General features: G+C 40.1%; 1 protein-coding gene across 1 annotated transcript; it reads right to left on the bottom strand.

Moving 5' to 3' along the window:
• Positions 1-2007: 2007 nt before the first annotated feature.
• Positions 2008-17057, bottom strand: MATN3 (matrilin 3; the record flags this gene model as incomplete). The annotated part of the gene is made up of 7 exons (XM_010282472.1): positions 2008-2063; positions 3903-4010; positions 8903-9025; positions 10841-10963; positions 12179-12301; positions 12738-12860; positions 16488-17057. Coding segments are annotated over 7 exons (1226 nt in total), but the record flags the coding sequence as incomplete, so codon positions are not given.
• Positions 17058-18763: the final 1706 nt, after the last annotated feature.

Raw genomic sequence — 18763 nt, forward strand, 5'->3', positions numbered from 1 at the left:
CCAACCTTACTGATTCTGTGATTCTGTGATTGATGAAGTCCATGGTAGCAGTTTTGCTGACCCCTCTCCTTACTTCACTCACAACTGAGAATTCTATCATGTCGTGGTCGCTAAGCCCAAGACGGCCTCCGACCACCACATCCCTCACCAGTCCTTCTCTGTTTGTAAACAGCAGGTCCAGCAAGGCACCTCCCCTGGTGGGCTCTATTTGAGCCTAGTTGAATGTAAATCCTATCACTTGTAATGTAAAATGGAGTTATGAAAACTAATGCATAAAACAAAGCCTGCCCAGCTGACAGTTTGCAAGACACATCTGGCCTCCAGGACAATTTTCCACTATCGTATAAAATTATACATCTCATCTGTCAACTGGCCTTAGTGTAAATGGGACTGATGTCATCCACTCCCAATTGCCAAGAAGTTGAAAAGTCTTGCATTAGATTTACAACTTGTTTATTCTTACCAATTACGGAGGCCAAGACATACTTCTGGCTCTATAAATCGTTATATAATACCCATGTCTAAGCAGAGGACATGAAAGTAAGCAAAGTGCTGGATATAAAATTCAATGACTTACAGAAAAAATATGCATAGGAAGCACTTTGTGGAAGCAAGTGTAGCATAGCTAGGTTGTCCCACACTAACTTGAATTGAACTACAGCCAATTAGTATCAGTGGGGACACATCACAAAATATCAACCACAGACCCATCCAGCAGTCTTGGAGAGATTGTAGTCTCATTTTTAGCCCTTGCTGAAGCTGTGTCCCATGTTCACACTGCTATTTAGTATTATACTCTAACTTAACATTACTGTATCTACATACCTGGAGTCTCACTCACATGTGCAGTGAACACGATAACTGAGCTTCTGCCCACCGATTTTCCTGGCAATTGTTTGCATCTGTTATGTGTGGGGTATGAAGCAAGCACCGATGCCTTTATAATACATCCTTAGCATACCAGCTACTGATAAGAGTATTTTGTGTAATTACATCGCAAAGCTCTGCAAAATATGTTGGATTTTTCAATTCTAAAAAAAGAATAATAATCACAGTTCTGACTCCATCTTCAAATTTATTCAGTTTCTACAGCATTTGGATGATTACAAATGCCAAGTGTGCAAAATGAGTGGATTCCTTTAATTCCTTTAAAATTACATTTTTAACTTGTTAGCTTGTGTGTTTTATCCTACAAGCCCAACTGACACAAGTAGTTCCAGTAAAGTCTGTGGTATGACAACAGCAATGACTGACTAATAACAAAAGTAAATCTTGCAGGATAAAAACCTTAAAGTGGAGGACGTCTTTCATCCTTCTAAGTGTTAAACATTATTAATACTTGAAATTACTATTAAACCTTAAATTTGTAGGTTTTAAAATCAAATGGTTCTTTTTCCAACTATCTGACTCGGGGATAGTATCCTCTTTAATTATGTGGATTTCTTCCATTTATGCCTCCTTTGAGTTTTTTGTCTTCTTGTTTTTGTTAAACATTTTATTTCATAACACGCTTCAAGTTGTTTGCAAAAAAGCTTCCAACATCAGTGTGCTGATCATACTTTATTTTATTAAAATAAGTTACAAGACCCCAAATTACTTTCCCATTTAATGGACAAGTGACATGGGCACATTTTTTACTCTGCCTTGCCATTTCACAGTTTTATATAATGTGATATACTGTATCCATTCATTTTTTTCTGTATTTACTTTTAAATAAGAGAATAAAAACGTAGTTTTTATGTAAAAAAAACCTGTACCTACACTACCTTGTAGTACAAATGGAAGCACAGCATGTATAGGTAGCTTTATGGTTATAAAGTGACTACATTAATATCCTTGGGGTCACTGTATTTTCAAGATTGTTGTCTTCCTGAAGTCTTCTTGACATTTGTCAATAGTAATAAACAAACTGCTGATTAGTAAGCTGTGCAACAAAATAAAGCTTGCTGAACACAATAAAAAAGATTGCTTCGGAAAGATTATTTTCGAATTAAGTAGAATGATAGCTCAGACAACCTGCTCTCTGCCTTGATATGCCTGCAGCTTCTCAGACACTTCATCTAGTGATCAGTTGTTAAGGGCAATATAATAGATGGCTATAAAGTTTGTTTTATTTATAACCTTTCTCATTGCTACATCTTCAACAAACAGTCTGTTTTCTAAATGAGGTCAATATATGCTTGAACCAGAGATTTCCAAACATTTTAGAGATCTGTCCAAGTCTGGCCACTTTCCAAATGATCTCAACAACCATAATTTCTTAGAAGGAGTTGGACCAAGTGACATTCAGGGCTGAGGAGCAGCAGGTGGGTGTCTGCTGCTTTTTCCAGGTTGTCTTGAAAGGATACTAGGGATACAAATTGCCCATCAAAGAATAACTTTGAAAGAAAGCCTCAGTTCTTTGTAATAAAGTATATTCCTAACTTGAAACTGCCGCATTTTCTTGCTTAACATTAAGATTAGGGGGAAGTGAGACTGTTCTCTGAAGGACGTGCTACTATTGAGATGACATTACAGCTTTAATTACCTTGGTGTTCAGTTTCAACTACTTAGGTTCCCTGGAACTATACATTATAATCCAAGGAGAATCAGAGTCTTCCGTTTACCTTTCCCAGGCGGATAAACTGAACTCCAAGCGCACTGCCAGAAGCGGGATTTGCAATTAGATCTTATAAAAATAACTTTGAATTTATTGAAGAAATGGGAAAGCCTTGTGTCCTTGGCAGAAGTTTTCATTTGGCTTTCAGAAACTTTGGTGAACTGAAAACTTCACTTATCTGTATAAATGATGTGTTCACATATAAAACTTACTAGTTTGTCCTCCTTCTTTGATTAATCCTAAATACCCCACTCTTTCTTGATTTTGAAGCCCCAGGGGTCAGGATGGCAACCACAGTCATGGTGCTCCTCTAAATCAATTCCTATTTGAAGAAAAGCACCTTTTACAGAAGAAAGCATGCAGTCTCAAAGATTTCCAGCGATGAAAATCTTGGTAAATTGTCACAGTGATCAACCATTCTCACTTCTAAAAATTGTGCCTTATGTTGAATCACAGCTTGCTCAACTTTAACTTCCAGTTATTAGTTCCTGACATGCCATCTGAGGGCATTTATTCCAACATTCAGGTTTGCTGTGGTACCACAGAGTACACCGCTTTCTTTTTTTGTTTGGTTTTTTCTCTCCCACATGTTTGTGAAATGTCTAATCCGGGGGCCAACCACATTTCTCTTCACTGCCACAGGCGCCGCACTGCAGCAAACGAAGCCGGCAAATTCCAGTGCAGCACAGCTGGCACCAGCCAGCCTGTGCCACGGATGTCCCGCGGACCCGGGGCTTGCCCAGTGCCTCCACACTCATCACCCTGCCTCGCAGCTCTCCCATTCTCGTATATCCCAGCAGCTGGATATTAATAGGCTAGCACATTTTCACAGAGAAGAAGGTGGATGAAAATTGCTTGGGAGAGTGCCTGTCTGCAGAGTTGGGGTGCAGAGGAATACTGCAGCAACAGGTAGATTGTTGTCACTCTGCCTGTGAAGGAGTCTTGAAAATTTTGGGACATACACGCACTACTAATAGGAGGGCTCAAAACTGAGCGTTTTCTGTAAAAGTGATCCAGAAGAATTACAAACAGAACAATAGTTGATGTTCAACAGAGCATATATAATCTAGGGGATGTGGGCATGTGCATTTTATTTTTATCTTGATACTAAAGCCCTTCAATGAAATGTGAAAACATAATGGTATTTGCAACAACCAAGATTTTTCTCCATAGCATTTCTAAAATCACCATGAAAATACTTTCTGTTTTGAGGGGTGTTCCTTCCCTGGCTTATAACAAAACAGCTACTTCTAAAATACCAGTAAAGAGCTGAATGCAGAAGATCATGTAAGAAAAAGGATATATTTTATGGACAGAGCTTCAAGGCGTGAGGTGACTGAGTCCTGCAGGGCAGCTATGGCTTCGCACTTACAGGACTCTTCAGTTGTTATGAGGCTGCTTGTTATGGCTCCTAAGGGAGAAGACAGCATTTAGAATATTTATGCAACTATTGAGCATTTACATCCCAGGAAAACGCTTGATTCTGCAATGGGAGTTGAACTCACGCTGACTACAGCAAGCACTGCAACCCAGGGCAGTCAGGAAGGAGGGACAGCAATGAACGGGGCCGGTGCGCAGACAGAGATACAAGTGTCATAATCCAGAAACAGGACAGGCAGGAGAGAGCTCAGCTCTAGAGGAGCAGGCAGAGCAAGGAGTTCCTAGCCTGCCTACCTAGATCCTCTGCACTCTTTAAATTAGACCATTATTGAGCAAAATATAAAAAGATGCCTGGGTGCAGGGACCAACCAGCGTCCCCCATCAACTCTAATAGATAGGTGAGAGTGAATCTTCCCTTTGCCTGTTATCTCTCCCTCTCATCCAGAATATCCCCCACCACAAAAGGTAGGGTACCCTGGGAAGTAGAATGTGTGCGTTTAAATGCTGCACACTGAGAAAAACCTGCAGTCTAGGTCTCCATCTTGTAAACAGTACTTTGACCATCAAACTATCCATACAGGACAGCCACTGGCATCACTGTGAACAGAATCTATTCACTTGGCTGTATTTAAGGCCATGACTAGCTTGTTGGGCTTCTCTTCAGAAGAACCGTAGAATTATAGAGTGGTTTGGGTTGGAAGGGACCTTTAAAGATCATCTAGTCCACCCCCGCTGCGATGGGCAGGGACATCTTTCTACATCAGGTTGCTCAGAGCCCCATCCAACCTGACCTTGAGCAACTCCAGGGATGAGGCATCCACAACCTCTGAGCAACCTGTTCCAGTGCCTCATCACCTGCACAGTAAAGGATTTCTTCTTCATATCTAAATATATCTATCTATCTATGTAAAATCAATATTGCCGCCCTGTCCAAGCTGGAATGTAACAGTATTTGGAGTATCTATCACTCCCAAACAGAGCACTTCTGAGAATGCGTTAAAAGTCCAAAGTTAAGCTTCCAGGGGCTCTTGCAAGCCAAGCTGGAAGGCACCTGGTGATTTCAGGCACATAAAGAGTTGGTCAATATCAGAAATCGGTCAGTTTGGATCAGCTTCTGAGATATGAATGGAATTTAGATACCTAAGTCTCAGGTTGTGAAGGAATTAAAATAATTGAATTTACCACTTACACAAGAGTATAGGCGTGTGGAAGCCTGGCTGTCAGAACGAGGACATGATTATTGACTTGAACAACCCTGGCTTTGTTACTGAAACTGATGACTGAGCAAGAACCTTGAGCAAGTGAACTGTCTTTGATACATGAACAATAAGGAGCTTCATACTGTGATAAACAACTTAGAAGAAACTAGAAACTGCAAGATCAGGGAATGGGTGGTCTATGGGACGACATGTAAAATGACAGTTACCAATCAACAATTAGACTTGAGTGCATGATCAGCTGCTTGTGGCAAATAGGGAACAATGTCAGGCGCGTGGACAGTATGTTAATCTATAAAAGCTGTGCATTTTGCTATAATAAACGAGAATGGGACTCATCATTACTCCGGATTTGTCTTCCCACTCCGACATAGGCGTATTATTATAATTATTAGATATTATAAATAAAACAAAAAAAATAAAGCAGGAACACATGTATTAATTTTAAATAGTAAGCAACAGAGGTTCAACTAAATCATCAATGTTCATCACCCCACAAGTCTTCTTGGTTTGTAACACTGGCAATATGCATGCATAGGGAGTATCATTTTTGATTCATCAAGAAGTGTGAATCCAAGTCTATTCCAATGTCACATTAATATGTATGGAGCAAACAACAATGTTCAAATGGGCCCAACTGAATTTAAAATCTAGTAGAACAGCACAGCAATATTAATGGAGGAGCCAGTTATTATGACACAGAAGTAATCAGTCTCTTAGGAAAGAGAAAACAAGCATGCTATACTCCGCAGTGATTCCATTGAATCTGTTCTTAGGTCTTGCCCTCAGCCTTCCAGACTTACCAGGGACCAGTCTCAGCTGTTCTCAAGAACTCTTTTTTCTCCATAATCCACCACAAAACCAGGAATGATCACAAAGGGCTCTGAGACATGATCATTCCATTGCGGTATAGTAACATGTCAGGCATCAGCTGATGGCTGTGAGTCCTTAGCTACATGAAAGGCAATTTAACCTCACCTACTCCATAAAGAAAATAGGCATTAAGGCAGGCTGCACCACTTGCTGCAGGCTAAGAACAAACATCAACAGCTACTGAAGCACAGCTACTGCAGCGAGATTACCATCTACATCCGAGACCTGAATAATAAGCACAATAAGCACAGCCTCCTTAAAAGGGTCTACAATTACGAAATACTCTTTCAACAAGTTATCAAGAAGAATTACTTATATGTAATACCTGTCTCTTTATATGTGTGTTTTTATGTTGCTTGCAAGGGCAACGACAGCAGATTATTCAATATTTTTTCTGTAGATATATTAATGCATAGCTGATCAATGCCAAACAAATTATGTGAGCATTATAACAGTAAAACAGTAGAAATATTACACCTAAATACAAATTTCACTTGTCTGAATTGTTTTGGTTTCTCTTTTTGCTTAACAATCATGCCACGGATATTTCCATTTTGCAAGGAAACTGATGTCTGCTTGAATTATTGAAAAATGACTGAAATATATCAATTTCAAAAGGTTGTTCATTCAGTGTTTCACTGAAAAAAAATCTATGAACAGATTCATTTCTAGCAGTGCAGAAATTAATTTGTCTTAGAGCCAATGTTGAAACTGGTGTCTCCTTGAGTCCACTGAACCTGTATTTGTCCAGATCCCTTTTTTGGAACATTACACGAGCTTTATGGTTGATGTACAAAGAAGAGCTGTTCAAGATTCAGCTGGAGGAAGTCCAGTTCAAAATATCACACCAACATGGTTGGTTTCCAACGAACCGCCAGTTAAGTTCTCATGTTTGCATTTCAATTCTCCAGTGACAGATAGAGATCCTCCTTGGATTATGTCTGTTTTAACAAAATTACTTTTTCAACTAACTTTGGCAACTGCCCTGAAGGACTGTAGAAACAGTCCTTCTGTGAAATTTAGTGTCTTCCAGTATTTGATATTCAAAATCTTGGGCACTCCCATTGCCACTGGGATGCACAACAAGTCATACAAAACATGCTAGAGTTGTGTTTTTTTAAGTCCAGACCTACAAAAATTACTATTTTTGCAGATGGTATTTGCCTATTTCCACCTATTTTGTAACTTTGCTTTTACACAGGGTCCTTAGTCACTTGATGGAATGGCAAGTTATTCCTACTCTGAACCAGAGATTGGACTAGATACTTCTTGAGGTCCTTTCCAACCCAACTTTACTTATGATTCTACATCAAATGGTGCAGGAGTTCTGCCAACAGTTTATGCCATTATTACCCATGTGAAGGGAAGGCAGTTGGTGAGTTCACGTCTGCCCCACTCATGTTGGAGGAGTGGACAAGAACATATGGTTTAGCATTGCAGTAGTTCTTCTGGCACCAGTTCTGTTCCCCTCTGGCCCCCCACCATCCTCTGAATGCTGGTACACAATGGAGTCCCATGCCCCAGAGGCAGATGCCCCAGAACCCTGCTTTGCTAATCCCCTCAATTATTCCCATTTCATAAGGAAATGCAGATTATAACAGATTATTTTTTTTAAATACGGTAAAGTCTTTAAATGTGTGGTGATAGGTAAGAGTCAACTGTAGTTTTAAATACAATAACTGCTATAACTAAACAAGAAGGATCAAACTAGCTCAAAACATTAGTGGACACAGGCAGAAAATAATGAAAAGAGGTTATACTTTCAGGGAGTTTGTGAGTCAATAGAACGTTTCTCAAACAGATTAAAAGGATTTAACACATTGAAGGGAGGTACTTCAATAAATATATTAAAAAAAAACCCATTAAATTATTACTTGAGCATGTTTTCTCATCTGAATTTAAGGTAAAGCCTTCATAGCAGTCACAGCGATACGATCCACCATTACTCATACAGACCTGCTCGCAGTCATGGGTTCCTAGTGCACATACATCAGTTCCTACAGAACGCATTTTGGAGAAACAGTTATCCAAAAACAAGATAGCATTTTTTAATGCTTCCCAATGGCAATGCTTTTGCATGCTGGGACCCTAACCTACACAAATCTTACCAGAACTACTAAGATGTGTAACTGATCTTGCCTTGGAGCAGCAAGATGAACTAATTGCCTTGCTGGGGTCTCCCTCAGTCCTTACTTTGTACAGTCTATGCTCACTCTGACCACAGCTGACTAACCTCACCACATCTGAAGTGCCAGATCACCTCCAAAGGTATGCTCCGAAGTTTCCAGTACACAATAACTTTACAATAAGGAGACCAGGAAAGAAAGAAACACTTCTAAAATTATTACTTTTTGACTATAACACAAAATCACTGAGAAGCTGAAGAAACAAACAGCAATGTGAAATTAACCTGCAGGGGAGAACACCACCTCGAGCTGCCTCCTGCATGGTGGAACATAGTTACCACAGTACTGCAAAGTGTGTGACGGTGTGACTAACCCCAGCTCTTCTCTCTTCAATTACTCCTCAGTTCTAGGGTTGCTGAATATTGCATAATTTTTTTTAAATCCAGTGAAGGCCTTAGTTATAAGATAATAAAGAAAGACCAAATGGTAAGCAGACACTAGCATTGTTGCATATAAAGTGCTTTATATCTCTGAATGTGGCTTGAAGTGGAAAAGGCAGAGTGACATAGAACTGTCTTAGAACACCTGAAAGCATGTGAAAGTTTCTCAAACAGATCCAAATACATTAACCTGCTAATGAGACTTATTTCAATACATGTACTTAGCTGGGGAGGGTATGGGGGGATAGGGAACAGCGATCTGCTTACTTGAGCAAGTCTTCTTGTCTGGATTTAGGGTGTAGCCTTGGTAGCAGTCACAGGTATAAAACAGATCATCTCTCACGCAGACCTGCTCACAGTCATGCCTTCCAGGTGCACACATGTCGACAGCTGAGGAAGCCATTTGGGACAAGAATATTAATCAGCACCCAAACTTCAGCCCATTTAGTCAGTGTTAGTAATTCCCATTTGCAAACATATCTTTATTTGGATTCAAACCAGGACATTTTTATTCCATGTCAGCACGCTATTAGCCATAGTAGGGTATATAGAGCGTGTTTGTATCTGGCTATCAACATCACAAAATTAATATGATTTTTTTAATGCTGGCAACACTTTTTTGCAGTTGTAACAGATTGCAAAAGGAACCGAACTAGCAGTGACCCAGTTACAAAATAATTACCCAGAGAAATTTCAGAGAACAAGTATCTGGATTTTAAGAGACTATTTGGCATTATTTCAGCTCTAATTGAGTTGGATAAGACACTGTTTTATAGAGTGAAAAGACCATAAACAGAAGAGTATACATGGCTGTGAAAAAAAAGAGAGAAGTGGCACCCGCTGCCAGTTACAAAGTGGGTACTTGATGTGTGAGGCTGATGTTTTCTGCCAAATCTAATGCGTCAACTCTGAAAGGGCAAGCTGGGAAGGAATTCCTATATTTGGGTATCTTCGCAGTAAGGAGGTTCAGTAAGGCACAAGCAAAAAAGGGAAGGGAAGGGAAGGGAAGGGAAGGGAAGGGAAGGGAAGGGAAGGGAAGGGAAGGGAGGAGAAGACCCCCTCTTGGACCTACACTATTTTTATTATATCATGAAGACCTGGATGGCTGACAAATCATTAGCAGCCTATTGCAAAATGAGATTCAAAAGAGGACAAAAGCAAGCATGTTAGGGAAATAACCTGAAATTTGACTGTGCAGGGGGACAATCAGTGCTATGAAAGGAGGTTGAGGGTTGAAATCGCAAAGGGATCCCTAACTGAATTCACATTCCCTCACAGGTGTTTATTGCCTCTGTATAATGCCAGGTGAGAGTTAACCTTAGGAACTATGTTTACAAAATCAGCTCCTACAGTATGCAGGAAAAAATATTGAGGACCTCTGGCTTCATCTCCTTGAGATTTGAAACCTATGACTTAATTGGAGAGATTTGCCTGGAATTGGAAGCCTAAGTTCAGCACTTTGTCACACAAAATGTAGTAAGGAAAGGTAGTATGATGCAAGTGGAAAAAAGAATTTTGCGTAAATAAATCGTCAGAGACACATAAAAAGAAATGGGTGAAGTTCAAAACCTAATTAAGTGAGAATCATAGATAATACATATTAATTTGTAGGTACTATAGATTTTTATATATATCCTTAAGTACCAGCTACGTCTATGCTCCTATGCTCCTCTCCACAAGAGACCAGAACTGAGAAAGAACATTTCCCTCCATCCTCTAGAGCTCTAAGGCTGGAGTATTTTTTCAGGTCCAAACACATCCACCAGAAAGAGTGATCACACTCGTGATGATATATACTGTAATCTCTCTCACAGCTAAGTCCTTGCTCTTCTTCATCTCATTCCCTTGTGCTGCTTTGATGAAGAGTTTTCTGACGTAAGTAGTACACATCACATATTCCCACCAAATACATTATCTTTCTCCTCTCTCAGGTGGATATGGCAATTCGTGCTCCATGGGTGTGAAAATACTGTGAAGTCCTCACGGCAATGCCAAATGGCATTTTAATTATACCAAGTACAAGCTTCACACAACTGTGGAAGAGTCATGGGTCTCAAATTATTACTGGACACATGAAGAAATGAAGTTGCGCTGTGTTTTCAGGAGTTGTACAGAAACTCTTGGATAATTTATTAGAAAAATAACATAAATTAACCTGATTTTTAAAAGTTAGCTAAACACAGTATTTCCTTGATCAGGTCTTACCTGAGCAAGTCTTCTTATCTGGATTCAGAGTGTATCCATCATAGCAGTCACAGCTGTAGGATCCATCGTTACTCAGACAGACTTGTGCACAATCATGCCTTCCAGGTGCACAGATGTCTATGGCTACGGTGAACCATGTTTTAGAAAAGAAACCTATTAATCCCTCATAGACACCCAAGCATTTTAAATACTTCAACATTTATAAATACGATTTAATTAGGATTCAAATTAGGATTCAACCAGTGCCCTACTACATTATTATATTATGCTGCAGACAACTGAATTCAGTTACTAACTATTTAATGAAGAAGGCAGATACTGGGACTGCTATACCACATCTCACACAATTCTGATTTTCATCAGCAATTCGAACATCCCTGAATATCCCCAGTACAGATGAAGCTGAAACACCATACTGAGATGAGCAATAACCTGTCACATGTCAAGGCAGAAGAAGTTACTTCTTGCAATATTAGGCAGTAACTATGGTGAATCCAAATTTAACTTCATACTTTCATCCATGAGCTGAAGGGAGGCACAAAAAGCCAGGCATGATATGTAGAAATGCTATTAAATGGCAAAGAGATATAAAGCCTAGTGAGAACAAAAGCAAGCATACAAACAAAAAAACAGGAGCACTAGAAGATTATGTTCTCTCTTCAGAAATAAGAACAGTACAAACTTCAGTGAGAAGAATGCTTATGTGTTCTCAAAGGAAGGAATGCGCTTACCAGTTATAAAATAGCTACCCTAAGGGTGGTGCTGCTCAAAACTTCTGGATTTAAAGAAACAACTCCAGGGAAGTATTTGTGGAAAAAAAAAATGTATAATAGGCTAACTTTTTGAGGTGACAATTCAAGGAGTAGGAAAGGAAGAAGCTGCTGGTGGTGTAAGACTGGGGTTGCTATATCGCAGATCTCTGCTCAGCTTGCAAGCAGAAGCAGCAAGCTGTAAAAAAAATTAGTTTTGACAGGAGAGATGGAGGGGACATGAGAAAATCATTAACACTGTGGACCAGTGGCACTCACTCTCCAGTGGAGACACAGTGCTGGTGGGCATCTCTGGAATAGGTTCATCCTCTCCCAGGGACTAAAGTGATGTTTATGAAGTACTGTGAAGACCATAAAATAGTAGATAAGTGCCAAATTGCATTTTTGTAATCAATGCGTTTGAAGGAAAATGCAATTCTACTGCTACTGGAACCAAGGGGAAAGGCTCCAGGTGAATGCTCATTTTAAGGGCTGATGTCTGTAAGCACTTTTTCAATTACAAACAATGAAGGTAAGTCACAGAAAACATGTCCATGTTTCAGATATTAAAGTAGCCGTTAATTCTTACCCGAGCAAGTTTTCTTATCTGGATCCAGAGTGTAGCCTTCATAGCACTCACAGACATAGGAGCCGTTGTTACTCACACAGATCTGATCACACTCGTGCCTTCCAGGTGCACACATATCCACAGCTGCAAGACACATGTTGGAGAAACAATTCATTGTTAATAAAAAGTAGTTTGGGGTGGAGTGCATATTCACATTTTTAATGTATTTCTATTTGGAATCAGCTCAGAAATAGCAACAGTAATTGAAGGAATCTGAGTAAGTGGTAGGAGAAAGTATCTATACAGTGTCTACACCTCATAACTATGTTTTGGCATCTAGCCCTAATGAATGGTTCTCTAGGCATAATAAAAAGGATGGTGATGGAATCAAACTACTTCTCACCATTACTCACAGCAGACTTATTTATTTATTATTTATTATTAGATTTATTATTATTGAAGGAGATACGGATGTTGACTGTTCCAACAGAAGTACACAAGTAGCTTCTCAAATCCAATTACGGTGTTAAAAAGCAATTTATTTTTTTCTAGTTGAACACATCTACTGAAGGAGTAATACCTGAGCAGGTTCTCTTATCTGGATTGAGAGTGTAGCCTTCATAGCACTCACAAAGGTAGGATCCGCCGTTACTCACACAGACCTGCTCACAGTCATGGGTCCCAAGTGCACACACATTCGCAGCTACAAAGGGCATTTACAGAAAAGGCATTTCAGTCATCCCAAAGGAAAGAAAGAGTCATTAGTAACTTACGCTTACAAAAGTACATCTTGCACTCTTTGCTGGATTAGTAGAAGTAAATGTCAGCGCTATGTCACCGTCACAAAAAACTACAGGCGTCTTTTGCATCATTCTGTAGCCAGAAGCAAGAGGTCATAAACGACCCTGGCACAACTGCATTGAAATAACTCACCACCTGAGGTGGCAGAAAGATAAGATTAATCTGAAAACAGTGCAACAGGGAGAGACAGATTTTAAGCATTTCGTAACATTGCACTGGAAATGAGAACTTGGCAATGAAAAGGACCTTCTGCCTTACTGTATCCAGTCCCTTTCTATTACAACCAACCAGGTTAAATAATCCCAAAATATATCAGTCACTTCTGGCAGCGTATTAACTTCTGCTCACTGTCATACAACCTCATTTATGCATTCTTCTGCACTGTAAAAAAACCCTATGTAAACTGAAATGCAACAGAAAGCAACATAAATAAAAAAATAAAATAAAACACAAGTGCAACAGAAAAAGCATCAAAGCAGGTGGAAGAGAAAAATGACTCGGAGGCAGTTGGATAACACACTGCCTTCTCAGGGATGAAAAGAGTATCTGCATAACGATCATCCGGATCTATCAGCCAGCAAAGAAACCCGCCAGTGCAGGACGGGTGTGCGAGGGCTGCAGCTGCCTTGGCCCGTCAGATTTAAAAAGCCAAGACCAAAAGAGGATGTGGAGAAAAGTTTCTACAGTAAGGTAGCTTTACAGGCACGTGAAACTCCTAACTGAAGGCCAGTAGAGAAATAACATCCAAACATCAGAGAACTGAGAAGCTGAAGCTGCAAACTACAAAGTGAGAGTCAGTTTTCGGGGACCAGCTAATTCCCCAGCAAACAGTAAGTCTATCTCATCAGACTGAGAAAACAGAAAACAGTGACATGAAAAGCAGCGTGATGGATGGCAGCTGGGAGAAGCCCGTTGTGGTGACAGGGCAGACGAAATGCCTGTTGTACCGCTGGGCTATCTCTGCAACGCACTATGTGCGCTGACAGTCTTTTCCTTCACAGATGCTCTAATTACATCACTGATTAACTCCTGACCAACTTTTCTCAAGTGTATTTAGCTTTGGATCTGCTGCTTCTTTAGTCACCTCAACACGCCTCTCTCTCTCCACAGACTGTACAGAAAACCTCACTTAAACACACTTAAACTTATGTGATTGTTAGATTACTAAATTTAGATGAGATGGAAAAGGGAAGGGAAGAGGGAAAGGGGGACAAAAAAAGTTAGAGAAAAAAAGTGGGAAAGGGGAAAGAAAGGAAATAAAGAAGGAGGAAACAAAAAGGAAAAGGAGAAAAATGGGAAGACAAGTCTGTTACTGCCTGAGATTTTACTTAGATGAGTAGTTACAATGTGGGTATTGACTACTGGTAAAATCAAACTCCAAAGCAACAGGAGTAAGTAAGAGGTAAGCAATAGGGATAAGAAACAAGAAGCAAGAGTGCTTGGATCTCCTCATGTATTTCTAAATGCAAGGCAACATTGCCCATTTTCTAAAACATGGAAGATTTAGCTATCCCCTAATAAGGCTGATAGAAAGTGTGTCTTGTCTTTCCATTGGTAAAAACAAATCTCAAACCAAGACAGCATCTTTTCATTCTGCTACACCCTTGGGAATAAGAGAATTTCATCTCCGTGACTTAGGAACAAAATCTGTGGGTGATATTTTCAAGCATAACTGAGAAGCTCAGACTCAAATGGTCAGATTTTTGTGGTAGGAAAGTCAAGCTTCCACTGACTTGGACACCAACTCAAGGCTAAGATTTTCCATCTCCAGTATGGTGTCATGTGGAATGATGCTCTCAATGCATCAAGAACTTGATCTTTGCCAACTACTTTGCCCCTGAACATTAGTCTTCCTGTTTTCAGTTCACCCTACAAACAAATTTATTTGCCTTGGCCAAAGCAAAGAAAAACCTAATTGTCACTGGTGAGTCTAGATTTCTGACCAAAAAGCAGCCTGGAGCTGGAAAAGACCCAGTTTATCTACACTGTCTTACAAGGCCCTCTTAGATTCATTTGGTTTGTAGGAACCTTTTTAAAAACTATTCCTTTTACCCCATTTTTGTCCACAAATCCCACAGAATCTGGCTAATTGCATGCAGGCAATCAGAGTTTCACTGGAAGTGTGTATGTGTGAGCTCTCTTTGGTTTATCCTCCAACTTAGTGGGGGTGTCATTCCTATGCTTTGGCACAATAAACAGTAAGTTTACTCTTACGAACAAGAGATTTTTCTTTGGTGCTATGAAAGGACTTGCTTTGGCGAGAACATAGGTGTAAAATTGGTGCTATGTTCACAGCACACATACCTGTCCAGCTAGGTGGGCGCTTGTACCCACTTCCAGCTACCAGAGAAGAGGATGCGGTCACATCAGCAACAAAACGTGGTGTCAAGCCAAACCTCAAGGCATTTCCTATGTTAATTATTGGGCGAAGTGTCCTGTCTACAGGTGGTCCTACGCATTTATTTCATATGTAGAAAGGGAGGTCTATTCTCTCTAAACTTAGTCGAAAGGTACGGTGGTCATTTTTAGTAAGGCTCTGAAATAACAAAGTAAAGTAACACACTGCCAACCCAGGTCACAGGGCAATGGCTGTTATTTTAATTCTCTTACAATGTTCTTTACACCTGATTTTACCCATTATTTGCTGGAGACTTATTTTACAGGCAATTTCCTTAGAAAATTACTAGAAAAATCTACTTCATACAGGTTTTTTAATTGTCAAAAAGTCATCATTTGATTTTTGCAGGTAGGGCTGTGGCATAGCTATCTATAAGCAGTTCTAAATACTCCAGATACATGATTTCTGTGAATGACAATATCAACCCACACTGGTCTAGCATCGTTAGTGGCGTTCTAGCACAAATCAAATATATCTCCAGCATTTTTCCAAGACCAGCCCTGAAAGAGTGAAGCTAATTCAACCCATCACACAGTTCCCTGTCTAAATCAAGTTGCAGAGAAACAGAGAAAAGTGCAAGTCTGGCACACTGAAAGCCCAGCAATGCCTGCAGAGTGAAAGCCCATCCCAAGATGACCTGCCGTTGTGTTCAGACACTTCACCCTGCATCAAATTTGTCAAGCTAGCACACTGATTTTCCTACTCTGAATCTACAAGGAGCCCTTCAGCACCACACTTCCACCCTCCTCGCCTCCCAGCCAGATAGGAAAAGAAATGAGTAGACTGCACAGCTCCGGTGTGTGCTCTCACTAAGTCGGTAAATATACGTAGCCAAATCCCAGCCAGATTGCCGTGCTTTCTCTTGCACTAAATTGTACCAACTGCACATGGAGGCCCACTGAAATCAGGCCTATTACTTGCATGGTAAGGTCACTGTTCAAAATGCAAGGTCATTACTTGGCCTCCACTGAATAAAAGTGTTGACTTGTTTGCCCAACAGATGGCAAAGGAAATACTTCAATGTGATACATAACACTTCTGAAAAAGAAAAACTTCTTTCTTAGGGAGTGGAACCACAGTATGAGCCAAAAGCAGCCAAATTACACTACCCTCTTTGACTGACCACCTTACCACAGAAAGTCTCTCTGAATTTGGATGTCAGCTTTTCAATCACACCATAGGTCTCCACATAGAAGACGTGTTCATCCAGTGGTTCGCTGGCCATTATCCTCAAGGACTGCATGTCTGCCCGGTCTACCCCAACTGCATAGATCTCAATGCCAGCTGTCTGCGCACTTGCTGCCACATCTTGAACCCGGTCTTGTGGTCGTCCATCTGTCACAACAATGACCACCTTGGGGATATTGAAGATTGCTGGTCGGGTGCCCATTTCCTCAGTGAAGACTTCATCCATGGCAGTTTGGATGGCAAGGCCAGTCATCGTGCCAGCAGACAAGGGCTCAATGTGAGATATAGCCTCCTTCATAGATGCTTTATCAAAGTAGGTCCGGAGGGGAAACTCTACTTTGACTGTGCTAGCATAATTCATGACCGCCACACGGGTTGTTCTTTCACCAACGTCCAGAGTATCAATCATTTTTGACAAAAAGATTTTCACTTTCTCAAACTCTTCAGGTCGGACACTACGGGAACTGTCTATGATGAAGACGAGATCTAGGGGCCGGTTCTTGCAGGCAGTGTCTGTCAAGAAGGAAGGAAAATGCTTCAGTCATCTCCTACACAGGACCGAAGCTCTCACCGTAGGGCAGTGAGAGCTGTCATGGAAAACTACTCCTACCAGGTGAATGCTGGCACTCTTGATTCTTTAGGAAGAGGCTTAAAATTATAGTGAGCAACACATTAGAAATTCTTAAACATTAATTTTGACAAGTAACAAATAACTGCACTTTTCTAAGCTTTAACAGATAGGCCCACATTTGAGCTCACAAAATGTCTAACTGTCCTTGAAACAAAGGGTTGTAGTTCACATGTAACAGCCAACACAGAAATGTAGCAATGATATATAAATATACTTACTTTCAATTTTTATAAAGATAAAAGCTGAATTCCATTTTTAGAAGCTACAGAAATAAAATGGAAAACAACTGGCTAGATTACATAGAGAACAGATACTAACAACATTTTTAGGAGAGTAACAAGATAGATTGCCAATTAGGAATTATTTCTTGTTTGCAGTTCACGATCTAAAGTACACAACAAGAAGAAATAAAGGCCGACAGAAAAAGATACAAATGACGCTGTGATAAAGGCTTCTTCAGAAGTTGTTACTGTGTTAAGGTTTTTAGAGCAGAGAAAAAAAGTGAGACTATTTATGAAGCAATTTTACATGTAAAACCAAACATTTACACACAGGTTTCTAGCTTCCAAAAATTCCTCACTGACATATAAATCTAGACAGAAACAGAAAAGCCACAGCTCAGATCAGAGACAAGCATCACTTCTAGGAAGACAAAAAATAATGAAGACAGCGACAGCAGGCAACCTAAACTTACACTCCCTGTCCTGATATCCTGACCTGATATGGACAGTAACATGTACTTAGTTCATACCATCAAGGTATGGATTTGTGCAGCTGGTTTATGAAAAACGGACAACCCAAAAGCAGAATATTTCATTAAAAGAGACATTCTGGCTCAACAGTGCATTAAAATTGAACGTGAGGTGTTCAGTTTGAATATGGTCCCTGCAAACTCTTTTGGGAACCCTGCTACTATAAAGCTCACTTTTAGTATTCCATTCCAGTGGAAATAAAAAATAAAAAAAACCCTTCAACAGTCTGTTAAAAGTAGAGGTGAAAATGGCACTCTTTTTTTCAGTGCATTAAAAACCTTTTTTTCTCTTCTGCAAGTGAAAAAGGAGGGGAAAAAATCAAACTGCATAGATAGATCTTAAATTTCCATCAGGAAACACAGTAGCAGAGTTGATTTTGCCTTTGGACAGAGTAACGAACTGGACGAGTCTAGGAATCCATACAGGTCTATCACATATAATTCTACGTGCACCCCAGAACTCAGGTTTTGCATAAGGATTTGCAAGAACGGCTTTGTACCCTTTGGGAAGCTGAGAAAACATGAAATGTTTGTGCATGCCTGCGTAGCTTAAGACATGAAAGAAAAAGACAAAATGTTTGTCCTGCAAAATAAAGAGACCAATTCCAAGATTTGTAGGCAGAAGAATACTTTTTTATATTAAGAAAAAAACCCCAACTTTTCAGCAGCCTGATCCTTCTGCGAGTTTGAAATAGAGATACGTACAGCAATGAACAGAGGTAGAGAACAGTTACGTAGGTTTTAGAGATTAGTAAGGCCAGCTTTGCATAAACAAAGGTAGTTGGTGCTTCTGCCTGCAAGCGAACGGTCCACAGAATCACAGAATCATTAAGGTTG

The sequence above is a fragment of the Phaethon lepturus genome, unplaced genomic scaffold, assembly GCF_000687285.1.
Source record: "Phaethon lepturus isolate BGI_N335 unplaced genomic scaffold, ASM68728v1 scaffold25432, whole genome shotgun sequence".
Taxonomy (NCBI): Eukaryota; Metazoa; Chordata; class Aves; order Phaethontiformes; family Phaethontidae; genus Phaethon; species Phaethon lepturus.